General features: G+C 39.1%; 1 protein-coding gene across 1 annotated transcript in view; it reads right to left on the bottom strand.

Moving 5' to 3' along the window:
- Window positions 1-949: 949 nt before the first annotated feature.
- The window catches only part of ubl3a (ubiquitin-like 3a), a 93,972-nt gene continuing 76,070 nt past the window's right edge, over window positions 950-18,851 (bottom strand). The window contains exons 3-5 of the mRNA XM_041199797.1: window positions 14,780-14,866; window positions 3,544-3,621; window positions 950-2,782 (exon numbers count right to left, since the gene is read on the bottom strand). Of these exons, the coding sequence (XP_041055731.1) occupies window positions 2,730-2,782; window positions 3,544-3,621; window positions 14,780-14,866 (218 nt within the window). The 3' untranslated portion in view covers window positions 950-2,729. The remainder of the gene's footprint in view (window positions 2,783-3,543; window positions 3,622-14,779; window positions 14,867-18,851) is intronic.

The raw sequence follows: 18,851 nt of genomic DNA, 5'->3' as shown, positions 1-18,851 counted from the left end.
TCAATTGATATGTATATTCAAGTTTGATATTGATAGGATTTCTGGGTACGGCATATGGGGATAGGGCAGGAAAGTAAAGTTCAAGCAGAAGTTTAGCTATGATCTTAGTAAATGGTGGAGCAGGCTCTAGGGGCTGATTCCTGCTCCTATTTCTTAGGTTCCTAGACCCTTGGGGGATTCCGGAAGCAATGGTACTGCACTGGGAAGGGAAACCACTTCAACGTGATTCTTTAAATGAAACCAAAAAGAATTAAACCAGGCAGGGGCAGTCCCACCTAGCAGCTTGACAGAGGTGAGGCATTGGAGGACGATGGCGTGGTCAATCCTGTCAATGGCTGCAGACAGGTCGAACAGGATTAGGAGGGATAGTTCACTTTGGTGACAATCACATAGTATGTCATTAAAGGTCTCATCAATCAAAAACAAATTATACTCTGTATTGATTAATAATCCAGAACAACTAGGATTGTTAGGACAGAAAAATACATTGGCATTCTGCTATAAGCAGCCTAATGGGAGGGTGCTCATGAGCAAAATGAATCTGGAATGATGTGAAATAACTGAGTAACCTATATATTTATGGGCAAGGCACTACGTGGTGAAGGAATCATCAAGGATAACTGATAAAAGAAATGAAAAGACCACAAAATTGGAATGGGTTGAATGGGTGGCATTCAGAAGTTGAGGATAAGGCATTTTACAGTGGTACAGCAGGGGTGGAATGTGGACCTTTACTGCGTATCTGTTTGTAGTTGCTTTGTAACAGTGTAAAATTATTTAATTTGTCAACAGTGACATCTTAAGCATATAAATTCTCAAAATTGTAAACAAGTCAATAAGCTGGCAAAAAAATCAAGTTAGATTTTTCTTAGAACTTTTTGAAAGCAGCTTATCTAAAATATACCTACTAGTGTATCCATGGAAATAATACCCAGTGAGATTCAAAGCATGAACTGCAATATTCTTTTATTTAGTTTACAGAAGTATCTATCAGTACAGCTTGCAGAAAGAAAATGTTCAGTGATATTTACAATCATTGCAAAACTCAGCTCTATACAAATTTGATCCTGATCAATATGAACAATATTTCGTAAGAACTATAGCATGTAAAGCATTTTAAAAGCAATAAACACAGGTAAAAGAAAAAAAACATTACTGGGTATATCATGTCCACCTAACTATGACATATACCATTGAGCTCAATCTGGGCAGATGCTTTTATTAGATACAGAACACAATGTCAACCTGCGACTTTTTAAAGTTGCTAATGTTACTTACATGGTATATTCTATTATGCTACAAGCAAATCTATACTTGTTAATAAGTTCTATACTCATGTACTGTATAAGATTCTTATTAAATATATTCTACACATCTGTAATTCAGCTGGGAAGAAACCCCCCCCCACTGAAAAATATAAAAACTTTTTTTTTTTTACAGGTTCAGATGAAAGTAGCTCATGCTTCAGTGCTGTGCAAAATTTCTCTAGGTTTTAATTAGCATATCATCTGTAATTTATACAAAAGGAAAGGGAAGGCCAACCTACACAACAAATTAGGTCCTTCTGATAATTTGGTTTCCCTATCTTTTGTACAATTGCAAGCACTTAATACAGAAAAGCAATTTATGATAAGTAATAAAATAGTTAATCATGGTACAGGAAAAGAACATAATGTGCTAATGCTTAATGAGTGAATTCCTCACATTAGATTTTAAATTTGTATTAGGTTAAAAATAAGCCCAATAGTCAAGAGTAAGGTTATGAGATTAAAAACAGGTGAGATGATTAATCAGACTTCCTACCACAAATACAGTAAATGGTACACAGCAGTGAGAAAGAAATGCTTCAACAAAACTTTCCCCTCTCTCATTAAGGCTACAAAATGCACTGGTGTATGCTGCAGGATTCACTTGGTACAACAAATTAAGCTGATGCAGATAATGCCACGTCAAAACAGTGCATAAAGAGAAAGAGAGAATCTTGAAATTAAATCTACAAATTCTCATCAAAATACAGGCACGTCCACTTTATTTTTTAACAGCAGACATATTCGTACTTTAATGGCTATGGAAATTGCAAGAGATCATTGTGGGTTAGAAGAACAAACATCATTTCACAATTATCTACCAAGAGTTTAATGTAATTTCATCTTTTAGTAATTCTGGCTTCATCATCTGGTTAAACAAAGCAACATTGACACTGTACTTAACAGTGCAACTTTCCTCCAGGAAGTGGCTGGGTTTAAAAAAAGAGCATTTTTAAAAAAAAAGCATGATGTACTCCTTTCAGCTCTACAAAGCACGGTGATAACAGAATGGATTCATGCGTGAAATTCTTCTGTTTCATTTTGCCTGTCTGTATATAGAAATAAATACAGAAATGATCGAAGGAATACAGGGGCTGCAGTGGTTCAAGAAGGCAGCTCACCACCACCCTCAAGGGCAATTAGGGATAGGCAATAAACGTTGGCTGAGCCAGCGACAGAACATCCCATAAATGAATAAAAACAAAAAATACCTCTTAGAAAATGAAAAACAAATTAACATTACAACAGAGAACAGCTTTAAAATAAATCAAAACAGTAATGCTCCAGTTTTTAATCTTGTTTTCATGAACAATCAGGTTTGTTTTTAAAAAAGATCCTTGAAGCAACGTTACTTCTCTTCTATACCAGCAGCATGAATGACAAGGACTATATTACATCACGGTAAACAGTTAGTGGAAGTATTTACAGAATCACACAACAATTGCTCTCTCCAGTCTTTTCACGGTTCCTTTGACCTAAAGATATTCAAGAAAAACTTTGGTGAGAAACAAAATCATGAAAAATATCTTCTCTCTTCATTTTCAAGACTTTCACTTCTATACAATCCCCACCAGGTAATAACACGTATACAATCTACAGACATTTTTTTGAGAACAGACTGGGTAACAACTTTGAGTGGCAGACTCTAATTTCTCTTTCTTCAACTTTACACTACTCCTCAAGAAGTTAAAGTGCCTGGGTTCCACTTGGCAGCTTTCCACCAAATCACATAAGATAAAACTATGTACATAATAATGGTTTGAATCCATGCCTTACTGTTCTACAATGCAAATGGCAGGATACTGACATGTAGATATCTTATCCATGTAATAATCACTACTATTACTATGAAATATCAACTAAAACAATGGCCTTAGTTTTTATGTATCATTTTAGGTAGCAAACACTTTCAAGAAAAAAGTTTTTTTCTCAAAGTTTCAGTAATGAAATGTGGTGACCAACTTGTGTACTGCAAGGTAGATGGTCACAGAAACATGAGTTGAAGTAATCAGATAATTTATTTGAGAGATGTAGGTCGAAGGATAAATGTTGGACAGGATCCTGGGACATCTCCCTGCTCTTCTTCAAAACTGGGAACTTTTGTGTGCAACTGAGAGGGTAGAAAGAGCCTGCATCTCTCTCTCAACATCCCCCTATATAAATACATATGAATCTGTAAATTTATGAACAGATCCTTTAAAAACAAAAAGAAAACTCCAGCTTAATATCTACTTACCTTGGGAATTTGGCTCTGGCAATGTCTCTCTTGCAACCAAATGCATCACAGTAGTTTTACCAAGAGGAAGCTTTAATGCTGTAAGGAAAACAATACAATAATCAAATAGTCTGAAATCAGTTACTATATTCACCTTAATCTCCTTCAAACCTCCAACTGATGTAATAATCAGCTAGGAGATTCAAACTTCTCAAACAATACAAACCAAGAATTTCCAGATATTTTTATTACACACAGAGATTGCCTTCTTTCATCTCTATAACATTATTCATTTTGCCCCACCATCCCCAACTGTGACTAATTCACACTAACAATTAAGCAGTACATTCCAATCTCCAACCGGAGCTGGACAACATATATACTTCAGCTGACAAGTGGCAGGTTACATTTGAGCTACATAAATGCCAGGTTAATGACTACCTCAAACAAAGAGAATCCTAGTCAATTCCCCCTGACCTTCAATGGCACCACTATCGCTGAGTTCCCCATCACCAATATCCTGGGTGTTAGTAACCAGAAGCTGAAGTGTACCAGTTGCTGCTGTGAGGAATATCTCACCTTCCAAATCCTCATAGCCTTTTCACCATCTGCAAGACTCGAGCTAGGAAATGACGGAATATTCACCACTTGCCTGGATGGGTACAGCTGTAATAGCAATGTCTATTTTTCCAACTTTTACTTCATAACTCAGTCCTGACACCAAGCTTTGTGGGTTTTCTTTATACCTTTTCAAAACTGGATGTTACTCTTGTGCCTCATCATCCAGAACTGAACACAGTATTAGAAGTTAGGCCTGACAAAAAAAAACTATACAACTTTGGCATGATAACTTCATATTTATGTTTCACTGATTTGACATGCTATAATATCTATTCTAGTGAATACTTCCAGGCAACTAATTATGTTACCGATTTAAGTTCATCCTCAGTTTCAACCCCTTCTGCATCTTAAGAGTTTTTAATTTAGATTCTTTTGAAGAACCTCCTGCCAATGTATTACTGGAAAAATGTCCTACTAAAGTATGGTTAATAAGGCCAGCAAAGCATAATGAGTTTTTTTTCTTGTTTTGTTGTTTTCATTCCTGAAAGGGCACTTTTGAGATCAGGGACTCTGACAGAAAATACAGACAATAATCCATGTCCTGTAAATCCACCATGTGGTAGGATGGCACTGACATAATGTGGCACCCTGGTAAAACTGTAACATTTCTAGTAATACTGCACCAGGCAATAAAGGAGTGAGTGCTAGTCAGTGAAGAGAAGGTGTGAGTGAGAAAAAGGGGAAATGAAAAAGAATTAGATCTTTATTATTCGTTCATGGATGTGGGCATCACTGGCTAGGCCAGCATTTACTACCCATTCCTAATTGCCCTTGTTCAGAGGGCATTTAAGAGTCAACCACATCACTGTGGGTCTGGAGTCACGTGTAGGCCAGACCAGGTAAGGATGGCAGCCTAAAGGACTTTAGCGAACGAGATGGGTTTTTACAACAATTGGCAAAGGTTTCATAAAAGATAAAAGCAAAATATTGTGGATGCTGGAAATCTGAAACAAAAACAAAAATTGCTGGAAAAATTCAGCAGGTCTGACAGCGTCTGTGGAAAGGAAGACAGAGTTAACATTTCAAGTCCATCTGACTCTTCATTAGGCAATGGTTTCATGGTCATCATTAGACTTTCAATTCCAGATTTTTTATTGAATTCAAATTTCACCATCTACCGTGGTGAGAATTGAACCCAGGTCCCCAGAGCATTACCCTGGTTTTCTGGAATACTAGTCCAGTGACAATGTCACTATCCACCACCTTCATTTGGCTTGTACAGTTGTGGGACAATTCTCCATCCTTGTCCTTTTATTGGCAGAGCACACAGCTTCTAACCCAATGGTATTCATTATGCAGCCTGTACTTGTCTATCCTGCAGCCTCCCTCCCGCTTGCCACCTCTTTCTCCTTTGCCGAACCCCTCCTGCTTGCTGACCTTTTCCCACTTGTTGCCTCCTTCCCACCCCATTCTCTCCTCACCACAACACTCTTTTCCCCAGTTCCCAGATGTAATTTTTCACTTAATTTATATGGACACAGTGTCTCTTTGACCTTCACCCTTCAGTTCACAAAAGGCAACCTATTTCTAAATTCACAGAGACATGTTACCTCTGCCTGATTATATTTGCTGATGTGAAGGAATTACTGAGCTATTTTTCTCACTCTTCATAGCAGTTTTAAGTAAAGAAAACACTCAATAAGCTGAAAAAAGTTGCCTTTTCCACATTTTCTATTCATTTAAAAGGCCTGCTTAACTCTTTCTAGTTTGAGTTTGTCAAATTGAAACAAGAGAGCTTGACTTGTTTTAAGCCATTGCTACCAATTCAACTTTTGTTCTGTCAAATGACAAAAATACAAGCTACAATATAAAAAAAAGAACAAATCTCTCTCATGTATGGGAGTGTAGTGATTATGGTGCTGAACTTAAAACTTAAATTTAACCATACAACTTTAGCATGATAACTGATTTGACATACTATTCATATCTTTTCTAGTGAATACTTGCAGGCGACTAATTATGTTACATATTTTTAGTTCACCCTCAGTTTCAATGCCTTCTGCAGTATTAAGGAATTTTAATTTGGATTCTTTTGAGGAACCTCCTTCCAATGTATTACTGGAAAATGTCCTGACACAACGTGTTGCTGTGTCAATGGCTATGTCAATTCTCCTCCTTGCATACCTAAGGTAATTTTTTAAAAATGTGTTATATGTAGGATTTTTTGTTTCTACTGGTGGTACACATCTGCACAGTACCTTCATATTGTTGCACCTAACAAAAGTCCTTAAGCGCATGGATGGAAAAACTTAACAGGGAACATTGGTCACAAAGCGGTTATCCAATTTGTTTGGTCTTCCTAACATGAGGTCCTACATCATTATTATTTAAGACCAATCAGGGATGAACGGTACTTAGCACCCTCAGGTGCTAACATAAGGTTAGGGGTAAAATATAACAACATATTAATAGAGTTTAATGAACAGTGAAATCCTGTTCATCAATGGATTGTGACTGACCAACTAAAATTGCTTTTAACATTACTTGGAATTATGAGGAAGTCCTAAATTGGAAGCAGTTGCAAACTTGATTGTTAGAAATGTTTCCTATCCAGGCTACATCTGCCTTGAAAACCAAATTGGCTTTAACTGTATTTTGTAAAAATTCTGAGTAGGTTTATAAAAAAGACAATCTTCAAATGACTCCCATTAGTTGTTGAATTGCATGATTTCATCCAGACTGGAATGTATGACTGCGTTTAGATCAAAAGGATTCATGCCAGCAAAGTTACAATAAACTGTATATGACAGAGTTACTATGACAAGCAATGATTTAATGATTAATAAGTTTGCATTGGTACCAGCCCAGTCAATGAAGTACATATCTATGAATCTGTTTCATGAATGGCTTATGGGGTGGTGGAGGGGCTTTGACAAGGACTTGAAGTATGTTGTCCTTGTTTTAAATGCATAATTTTTTGGCCTTTGTTTTCAAGAAATTGCTCTGATTTCTGGAAATGTATTTACTGTAACAGAGTTACTGACTTTGCCCTTTTTGTGCACAATTAACACTAAAATTATTTATTGGCATGATACAGGAAATCTATTCCCAGACTTGCTCTCTCATCCCCCGCCCAATTTTATAACTGGTTCAATCTTGTACTTATGTTCCCTACAGTCCATTTGAAAAATGACTAATGTCTTAATTGGCATACTAGTCTTTGAATACTCATAACTGAATTTCAGATTAGGGAGCACATTCCTGAGTGTCACCCAAAGGACAGCATGAACTACAAACTTGCAGATGTCCATTGGTTAGAACAGTGGTATTCACTAGAAAAATAGGGGGGGCCAACTGGGATATTAGAAAACTTTAATTGGGCCTTGAGTAGAATATTAAAAGTACTTTAGAGGGGCTGGGGAGCAGCAGGGCCAGGGATCGAGAGGATTGGTGAATAGGCCACAGGAAAAATAAGTGCCTTGGGATCCAGAAACTGAAGAGCCAATTTTAACTGTTAATTCCACCTGAGTAATGTTAGGCTTGGCTGTCTTCCGTTAATTTCCTGTCGTGAGAGAGTCTACCAGTTTCTTGCTTGTGGGCTAGAGTGACATTAACTCTCATTTAACCATTAGGATATGCGCGGCTGTAATAATTGTGTGTGGTACTTGATGGCCTGTTGCGCTGCCGTGTAGCTTAGAAGGAACACTGTTTGCTCACTTGCCACTTTGCATTTGGTCTCCCCGATGTAGAGATTATCCTGATTTGATTAGTGAATAAAGAATATTTGATGTACAATGAGATTTTTTTTTTTAAGAGTGAATACAGTATAAGCACAAGTAAATCACTGTACCAGAGCTTTTGGGGACCTAGACAGTAATTCACTCAATATAGGATGAAATTATAGGGCTGGTGTTGTATCTCCTTCACTTTTATGGATAGGTGCTAGTGATGGGGAGCAGCTATAAGGGGTGATAAAGGAGTGGGCCATGCTGTCACACAGGGAGAAGAAAGAACCTGCATTTATATAGCACCTTTCATAGCACTTTATGGCTAATGAAGTACTTCAGAAGTGTAGTCACTATTGTAATGTTGGAAACATGACAGCCAGTTTGCACTTGACAAGGTCCTACAAATGGCAATGAAATAATGACCAAATAATTTGTTTCAGGCGATGTTAGTTGAGGATAAATATTGGTCAGGACACACTGAGGACTTATTGCTCTTCTTCAAAATAGTCCCAATGAAATTTCTATATCCACCTGAGGGGTGGATAAACCTCAGTTTAACCTCTCATCTAAAAGCTAGACTTAACAATGCAGTAGTCAACCGTCAACTTAGATAGTGCCACCCTGCAGTGGGATTTGATACCTTCAGAATGCTAAAAGGGGTGGGTAAAATGGTGTTTGATGATGGGATCAGAATGGAGGTGATACTAACGGCAAAAGATAATTTGTCCAACATGGAGGCTGGTGGGATAGAAGGTCAGGACAGGGGGGACTGGGGGGCATCATAATTCTGAGAAAGAGGAGGAGAGGCAGAGGTGCAGAAAATAGGATATGGCTGAGGTGCCTGTTTCTAAGGTGGAGTGAATCCACAGCTGAAAACATTTCAGAATCTCTGGTGTGGAACACAGTGCTGTCAAAGTAGATGTGACAGATGGAGAAACTGGGAGATGGAAATGGAATCTTCACCGGAAGTTGGGTGGGAAGGAGGTAACAAATTCTGACTTGACCACAGCTCACAGGCTGGGTTTTTTTTTGTGTTGCTAAATACCTCAGCTCCATTTGTAAGCAACACCGTTTTTCTATCAGTTGCCATTTTAGTACCCCATTCTACTCTAGCCTCTCTGTTCTTGGCCTCCTACACTATTCCATCAGAACTCCACACAAGCTTGAAGAATAGTACCTCATCTTTCGCCTGGGCACTTTACAGTCTCTTGGCTTTAACACTTATTTCAATAATTTCAGACCTAACTGCAGCTCCCATTTCTTGTTGGACAGTAGGTGAATCTAACGGAGGAGATTGTAAGATCGTGCTTGGGATGGGATTTCCCCATCCGAATGACAAGTTGTTCTGAACCCCTAGTGTCTAGCTGCTTTTTTCTCTTACCACACTCTTGGGCTACTGGAACATTTTCCAGATTTTCCATGCTTTCCTCCCCTTGTTCTGTTCAGCTCCAACCAGTCAGACATCCTCTGGTATTTGAATATAGCCCTTTTGTCATTCTAATTCACTCATTATTGCTTCCCTTGTTTTATGTCATTGTCACTTCAATGAATTATCTCCCGTCCTTCACCTAACCACAATATTTTTGTTTTCTCTTCCCCATGTAAAGTTTTGTTCCTCCTTTGAAGCTATTCATTTGTAGCGTTTTCATGTTCTGATGAAGTCTCTACACAACTGCTGCCTGACCAATGAAATGTTTCTAGCGTTTTCATCTGTTATCTCATTCTATTAGCATCTTTTCTACTAAACCCTTACAGCAAGTAATCATTTAATACATCAACTTTTTTTTAAGCCTCTCTTTCAGCCCAGGTTGCATCTTAGATCTTTGATAAATCTCTTGCTTTTACAATTCTACAGGTGAGCTTTTAAATCCAGATCTTATCATTTCTTAAGTTTACATTCTACCAGTGCAATAAAGCCTAAGTGAGGGAGTAGATGAGCTGTGCCCCATTATCCCTGCTCAGTGCCTGAGGCCTGCTGAGCTTGGCATCCCTCAGAACCCTGGGTCCAATATATCTGTAATTATCTCTTGCTCTGGCCTCCATACCTGACTACTTTTGTAATCTTTGGTATCCCTCAATGTTAGTGTTTCCACTGTCTGATTACCCTTACTGAAAACCCTCCTTTCTACTGCTGTGATGTCTCTTATTAATATTGCTCCTCCTCCTCCATTCCCAATCTTTTCTAAAGATCCTATAGCCAATCATATCCAGCTTATAGTTCAGTCTCTTTTAATAGCTAACCATATCATTTATGCGTCTAACTCATTAGTTTTATTTCCTACACCATGTGCATTTTGTGCAGAGTTCTTATTTGGAATCAGAGCCATTATGGCACAAAAGGAAGTCATGCGGCCAATCAAGCCCATGCCAGCTTTCTGTACAGCATTCCAGTCGGTCCATTCTTCCACTCTATCCATGTAGCCCTCCAAGTTTATTTGCCTCAAATCTCCATTCAACTTTCTTTTAATATCATTGTTTCTGTTTCCATCACCCTCATGGGCAGTGAGTTCCAGGTATTTATCACTTACTGTATAAAAAGTTCCCCTCATATCCCCCTGCATCTCATGCCCAAAATCTTAAATCTGTGCTCCCTAGTCCATGTACCATCAGATAATAGGAACAGATTTTCTTTGCTTACCGTATATTAGCCTGTCATAATCTTCTACATCTCTATCAAATCTCCCCTCAATCTCCTTTGTTTCATGTCCCAGCTGTTCCAACTTAATCTTGTAGCTAAAATTCCTCATCCCTGGAACCATTCTGGTAAATCTCCTTTGCACCCTCTCAAGGACTCTCACATCCATCCTAACATGTGGTGACCAGAACTAAATGCTATACTCTTATTGTGGCCTAACCAGAGTTTTATTAAGGGTTCAGCACTGCCATGAAAGTATAATAATTTTCAGAATATTTTTCTGGTTTATGGTAAATATAGTTGTGTGTGTGAGTTAATTACATTTGGAGTCAAGTGGACTGCAAGCTTTAACTCATCAAAAGAAGCTAGGTGCTTGATATGCTAATAAGTAAACATGGATGCTGGCTTAGCATGTAAGGTGTGATGGGTATTTGCATTTTTTGATAAATGAAGGGAGATTTGGATTTCAAAGCGATCACCATCTGTTTACAATTAGCCAGATAAGCAAGGCTAAGGATGATGTTTATTTTTCCCCAAAGCTTACTGACAATAAATAGTAGCAACATGGAAGTCATTATATCGTGAGGAAGATACAAAGACATATGGGACAATAGAATTTATATATTAAGAGAGAAACATATATAAAGGAGTGTGAAGGGTTATAAGAGGAGAAGGCCATATGAGATCTAACAGAAGTGTGTGAAATAGCCTTAATGAAGCCTCCAGGATTTGTGCAAAAGTCTGCTGTCTACAGAAACTGAAGCTGTATAAAAGCCATTTGGAATTCCACTGTCCACGGTATTATGCTAATTTGCTGGATCTGTTTAAAACCTAAAATCTATTTTTGGACCATTACCTCAAAGTCAGGTTAATTAGAAATTTTAGGAATTATTATAGTAGTTATTGTAGTCTTATGTATGTGCTTGACATCTTTTATTTGGTTAATAAATATTTCAATTTAATTTTTAAAAATGTCTAAAAGTCTTGGGTGAACTTTTTACTTCTGAATTCAGTGCAAGCATCTCGAAATAAACATAAATCGCAAAGTGTTGCGATATCGCGATCAAGTTTCCCTCATGGATTTGGTCCGCCTGGCACACATCATCTGTTGCTTCATAACAAGCATAAATCAATGCACATAAACTCCAGGACCCTCTATTCCTGCACATTCTTTAGAACTGTGCCATTAAACCTATATTGCCTTTCCCTATCCCTTCTCCCAGAATGCATTACCTCACACCTCTCTGCATTAAATTCCATCTGCCTCATATCTGCCCATTTTGCTAGCCTATGTTGTGTTGCAGTCGACTGGTATCATCTTCACTCTGTCATTCCTTTGGTACCATTGGTAAATTTTGATATTTTACTGTGTATTCAAAAATATATATTTTTATATATATCAAAAAAGCCCTCACCCTGCTCATATATCCAATTGGTTTTGGAGCTTGCACTAATTAGCTTACATTGTTTAAAAAGGCCAATCACCACTTCCTTAATGGGTAATAAATGCAAGCTTTTCTTTTTTAAAAAATGTACCTTTAACATAGCATATCCCAATGCACTTCGCAGTAGAAGGGATAAATCAAGCATGAATTATGCCAGAGTTATGAATGGTGAGCAAAGAAAAAGTTTAAAATATAGGTTTTGAAGTTGGGAAAAATGAAGCAAGGCAAAAGAGCAGGAGAGAATTCCCAAGCACAGGCCAGTAACAGCTAAATGTTTTATCATCAGTGATGGAGTTAGAGGTGAGAGGGATGGAAGAATGAATATCAGTTTAGACTTAGAATGTGAGCTGGGCTTGAGGAATTGAGAAAGGTGAGAAGATAGGGTGTAGTGAGATCACAGAAGTAAGACATTTGGAATCAATTCACTGATGATGATGGATGGCAAGGAAAGAGGCAATATGCAGCTACAACTTAATATAGGGTAAGATGCAAATGGGTTGAGTTCATGCTTATGTAGAGAGGAGATCAGGAGGGCTGTGAGCAGAGCGTCAAAGGAATCAAGTATGGGTAACAAAGGAAGAAAGAGGGAAACTATGCTTGGGGATGTAGAAATAGGCTGTCAGAGATAAGACTAGGCAAAGGGTTTGAAGTTCAAGGATGATTAGGACACACAAGTTGGGCAGGTTAAGGGTTGGCTTAAAAGAACGTTAGGAACGGCTAAGGAAGCAGGAACTATTCTGATGGTTCTGGTGAGAGCTGAACTCTATGGCTTTTGTCACTCAATATTTACTAGGAGGTAGTTTTAACTGATTCATAACAATGCCAGGCAGACATTCAGGCTGCACAACAAGTTGCCGACCTGAAGGTAGTGGAAAAAGCTAGGTGCCACAAACACGTATGAAATCTAATTCTATTGTTGGAGTTGATGTTTGTGAGTGCAAGAAACAAGCGGCGCTGACAGGTCAGAGGAGAAGCCATTGCAGATGTGTTGGAAAGTGTTAAATGGTGCCAAGGAACTGGATCACAGGAGAAAGAGGGAAGAACTAATCATATAGAAAGCTGCAGGAAGATTAAACAAAAATAATGAATAGTGGTCACAGTGATAAGGATGTCACAAAAAGGAAAAGTTAATCAAAGTATGAAACTAGAAGTATTTGATAATTTCACCAAGACTTCATAATTCGATGTTGAAGGTCAGGATTTATAATACTGAAGAATTTCCATCAATTCCAAGTGACTGCCTTTAACTTCCAACTTTATTTGCAAAAGATTAGGCTGAAGCATTTGCTACAATTTTCAGCCAGAAGTGCCAAGTGGATGATCCGTCTCGGCCTCCTCTGGAGGTCCCCAGCAACACAGATGCCAGTCTCCAGCCAATTCAATTCACTCAATGTGATATCAAGAAACAGCTAAAGGCACTGGATAGTGCAAAGGCTAAGGAGCATGACAATACTCCGGCAATAGTACTGAAGACGTGTGCTCTAGAACTTGCCGCGCCCCAGGCCAATTGTTCTAGTACAGGAACAACACTGGCACCTACCCGGCTATGTGGAAAATTGACCAAGTATGTCCTGTGCACAAAAAGTAGGACAAATCCAACCCAGCTAATTACTGTCCCTTCAGTTTACTCTCCATCATCAGTAAAGTATTGGAAGGGGTCATCAGTTTGGGTTCCACCATGGCCACTCAGCTCCTGACCTCATTACAGGCTTGGTTCAAACATGGACAAAAGAGCTGAACTTCCAAGTTGAGATGAGAGTGACTGCCCTTGACATCAAGGCTGCATTTGACCAAGGAGCCCTAGAAAATCTGGAGTCAACAGGAATCAGGGGATCAAAGCACAAAGGAAGATGGTTGTGGCTGTTGGAAGTCAGTCACCTCAGCTCCAGGATATCACTGCTGGAGTTCCTCAGGCTGGTGTCCTTAGCCCAACTAGCTTCAGCAGCTTCGTTAATGACCTTCCTTCCATCATAAGGTCAGAAGTGGGGATGTTCGCTGATGATTGCACAATGTTCAGAACCATTCGCGACTCCTCAGATACTGAAGCAGCCCATGTTCAAATGCAGCAAGACCTGGACAATATCCAAGCTTGGGCGACAAGTGGCAAGAAACATTTGCGCCACACAAGTGCCAGACAATGACCATCTCCAACAAGGCTGAATCCAACCATTGCCCCTTGACGGTCAATAGCATTACCATCACTGAATCCCCCACTATCAACATCCTTGGGGGGGTTGCCATTGACCAAAAGCTGAACTGGACTAGCCATATAAATACTGTGGCTACAAGCGCACAAGTAATACACCTCCTGACTGCCCAGAGCCTGTCCATCATCTACAAGGCACAAATCAGGAGTGTGAAGGAATATTCCCCACTTGCCTGGATGAGTGCAGCTCCCACAACACTCAAGAAGTTTGACACTGTCCAGGACAAAGCAGCTCGCTTGACTGGCACCCCATCCAAGAACATTCACTCCTTCCACCACCGACACACAGTAATAGCATCGTGTACCATCTACAAGATGTATTGCAGGGATTCACCAAGCCTCAGATAGCGCCTTCCAAACCCACGACTGCTATCACCTGGAAGGACAAGGGCAGCAGGCAGATGGGAACACCATCACCTAGAAGTTCCCTTCAAAGTCACTCACTATCCTGACTTGGAAATATATCGCTGTTCCTTCACAATCTGGGAACTCCTTTACTAACAGCACTGTGGGTGTACTTACACCACATGGACTGTAGTGGTTCAAGAAGGCAACTCACCACCACCTTCTTAAGGACAGCAAGGGATAGGCAATAAATGCTGGCCTAGCCAGCGAAGCCCAAGTCCCGTGAATAAATTAAAAAAACAACTTTCCCGAATGATACACACAATAGTTTTCTTACCTCCTAGAGTTACGTTTCCATGTAGAAATCTCCCTTGGTAGATGAGCCTAAGAATGCTTGGACTGCTGACCAATTCATCTTCCCAATCTGAAGGGCAAATAAAAAGTTATATTTTTAAATGCATGACTACATAAAAAAAAGGAAAGACATGTGGAAGTTCTGGTTAATCTAAAGAGGCTGTGAATATACTGGCACAAGAAACCTAAATGGATTTCGAGAAGGAACTGGAGAGGTTATTGCCAATAAATGGAACTTAGAATTATTTGAAATCCAACAAGGGAATATTACATGTAAGGTAAAAGCAAAATGCTGCAGATGCTGGAAATCTGAAACAAAAACAAAAATGCTGGAAAAACTCAGGTCTGATATTGCATGTAGGGTGACTATATATACACTGAAGGTCTTCTGCTTCCTGAAACAGTTTAGATAACTATACAATTATAACCAAAACACTACAAAATGACTAGTTTATTCCAGAGTAAAGGAATGCATAATGTAATTAATTTTATATTCTATACAATTACTCTAGTTAGTAAAAAATACAGAAAATGCTGGACAGTAGGTCTCTGGTATTTGAAAGAGAATTTAAGTCAATGTTCACTACCTTTTAGCGGCTTCTTGGTGAGCTCTATAAACCTCATCTGGTTGAGAATAGAAAAGTTGGCTTATTAGTTTTGCACCAAAGAGGCAATACTGCTGCTGCAAAAAAAGGGCCACCTCCACCATTAGCACTTAAGGGAAATAATGTTGACATTAATGTCTGAGACTGAACTAGATCCTGACTAGATCCACCAGCACTCTAAAATCACTGTTCTTTTTCTTAGTTATTCAAATATGACATGGGTTTATGTAGAGAACAAAATTTTGACAGCCATAAATATAGTATCCATTATTGCTATCCACTTGTGACTATAATGTCCAATGTACCTATTTGTGAAAGAACCTAAAAAATAGGAGCAGTGGCCATACTTCCCCTTGATCCTGCTACACCATTCAATAAGATCATGGCTGAACTTCCACATCAATTTCACTTTCTTGCTCTATCCCCATATCCCTTGATTCCCTTAATGCCCCCAAATCTAGCAATTATAGCCCTAAATTGGCATAAGAAGCAACAGCGACGTGAGGAAAAAAGGTTTCACACAGCAAATGGTTAAGAGCTGGAATGCACCGCCCGAGTGTGTGGGGTGACAGGTTCAATCGAGACATTCAAGAGGGAACTGGATTATTTGAAAAGAAGGAACATGCAGGGTTATAGGTAAAGGCGGCAGAAGTGGCACTAGGTGAATTGCTCCTTCGAAGTGCCAGTACACAATGGGCTATTGGCCACCATCTGGGCTGCAACCATTCTACGATTCTGTGAATGTACTCGTTGACTGAGCACTCACAGCCCACTGAGGTAGAGAATTCCAAAGATTCACAGCCTTCCTAGTGAAGACATTTCTCATCCAAGTCCTAATTTTCCAATCCCTTATTTGGGGCTATGAAGATGCCATCCTCACCCCAAATTCTAAGATTTCCAGCCAGGGGACTCAACCTCTCAGCTTCTACCCACCTAGAGGTCAGAATTTTATACATTTTAATGAAATCACTTCTTTTAAACATCAAAGAATATAAGCCCATTCTACTCGATCTCTGATTCCTGAGATGAAGGGGCTGTCCTATGAAATCTAGTAAACCTTTGATGCAGCTCCTCTAAGTCAAGTAAATCATTCCTTTGGTAAGGAGACCAAGACTCTACACAGTAATCCAGGTGTGGTCTTGAAATCCTATATAGTTGCAATAAGACTCTTTACTCTTGTACTGCAAACCTCCTCCTCACCATCTCCACTTGCAATAAGGATTATGTATTTTTCCTTCTTAATTGCTTGCTGTACCTGCATGTTAATTTCTTGTGACCCTATGTCCACCAAATATCAATATTTATTCACCTTTTCCATTCTTCCCACTGAAGTGGATAATGTCATACTTCCCCACATTATACCCAATATGCCACCTTATCCACTCGCTTAACTGGTCTATATCTCCTTGCAGCCTTTATTTGTCCTCCTCACAGCTTACATCCCCACCTAGCTCTGCATCATCAGCAAACTTGAATGTATCACATTCGGTCTCCTTATCTAAGTCATTGAGCTAGATTGTAGGTAGTCGAGACCCAAGCACTGATCCTTACGGCTCTCCACTGGTTAGGCCTGAAAATGACTTGTTTCTTCCTACTGTTTTCTGTCCTTTAATTAATCCTCAACCCATTTTTTTTTCATTCATTCATGGGATGAGAGCTTCACTGGCTGGGCCAGCATTTATTGCCCATCCCTAGCTGCCCTTGAGAAGGTGATGGTGAACTGCCTTCTTGAACCATGTGGTGTAGGTACACCCACAGTGCTGTTAGGAAGGAGGTTCCAGGATTTTGACCCAGTGACAATGAAGGTACAGTGATATATTTTCAAGTCAGGATGGTGAGTGACTTGGAGGGGAACTTCCAGGTGGTGGTGTTCCCATTTATCTGCTGCCCTTGTCCTTCTAGGTGGTCATGGGTTTGGAAGGCGCTGTCTAAGGAGCCTTGGTGAATTCCTGCAGTGCATCTTATATATTAGCAGTGCATGCTAATATATTTCCCCCAATCCCATGAGCCTTAATCTTGCACAACTGCTTGTGTGGCACCATATTGAATGCCTTCTGAAAATTCAAATACACTACATCCACTGGTTATCTGTTATCTACTAAGATAAAAGCAAAATACTGTTCTGGAGATCTAAAATAAAAACAGAAAATGGAATAAAAACAGAAAACCAACCTTCATCCCACCCAAAAGGGCCATCATCTTTGACTTGTTCTATGTTGTTCTTTCGCAGAGTGCTGGCCCTTGTTCTGCTTTCTTACCTTTAAGCCACTATCAGCACCGTTAGTCTTCACCACAACCATTAACAATCCTTTGGTCTTGTGTCCATGACATCTTTGTCAATCTCTCTTTAACCCCCACTTATTGCTGACCTTCTATCCTGCTTTACATGCACCACCCCCCCACCCCCCAACCACCACCACCACCACCCCCACCACCCCCTTAAACAATATAAATTCCATCACATCTACTTCTTTATAGCTCTGAAGAGTCATATAGACTTGAAATGTTAACTCTGTTTCTCTCTCCACAGATGCTGTCAGACCTGAGTTTTTCCAGCATTTTCTATTTTTATTTCTCTTTTATCTACTCTAATTATACCCTCAAAAAACTCTAACAGATTTGTCAACCACAATTTGTCTTTCATAAAACTGTGTTGACTCTGCCTAATCATAATGTGATATTCCAAATGCCCTGTCACCACAACCTCAACAAAGGTTCTACCATTCCCCTACTACTGATGTCAGGCTAACTGGCCTATAATTCCCAGTTTTCCTTTTCTCTTCTATTTTAACAGTGGGGTTACAATTGCTACCTTCCAATCCACAAGAGCTATTCTAGAATTTAGGGAGCTCCAGAAGGTCAAAACTAATACATCTACTATCTTTATAGCCACCTCTTTTAAAACCCAGGGATGTAGGCGATCAGGTACAGGGTATTTGTTGGCTTTTTGCCCAATTAATTTTTCTACTACCTTACAAAATTGTTTAACATCTCTGCCATTTCCTTATTTCCTATTATAAGTTCTCCTGCTGCTTCAAGGGACCCACATTCACTTTCATTAACTCTTCCTTTTTTACATAGCTCTAAAAGCTCTTGCAACCTGTTTTTGTATTTCTTGCTAGTTTAATCCCATATTCTATTTTCTCTACCAACTTCTTGGTCATCCTTTGCTGATTCTTAAAATCCTTCCAATCCTAAGGCTTACTATTTATTTGGCAACATTATAAGTCTCTTCTTTTAATCTAATATTATTCTTAACCTCTTGCATTAATCATGGATGGATTACTTTTCTAGTGGATTTTATTTCTAAGGAATGTATATTTGTTGAAAATTATGAATGATTTCTTTAAATATTTACCATTGCGCATCTACTGTCATATATTTTAATCCAATTTCCCAATCTATCTCAGTCAACGCACCTCATGCATTTCTGTAATTGGATTTATTTAA

This window comes from Carcharodon carcharias, chromosome 11, assembly GCF_017639515.1.
Source record: "Carcharodon carcharias isolate sCarCar2 chromosome 11, sCarCar2.pri, whole genome shotgun sequence".
NCBI classification, from domain to species: domain Eukaryota; kingdom Metazoa; phylum Chordata; class Chondrichthyes; order Lamniformes; family Lamnidae; genus Carcharodon; species Carcharodon carcharias.
Note: the sequence above shows the minus strand (reverse complement) of the source record. Positions and strands in the feature narration are given on the sequence as shown.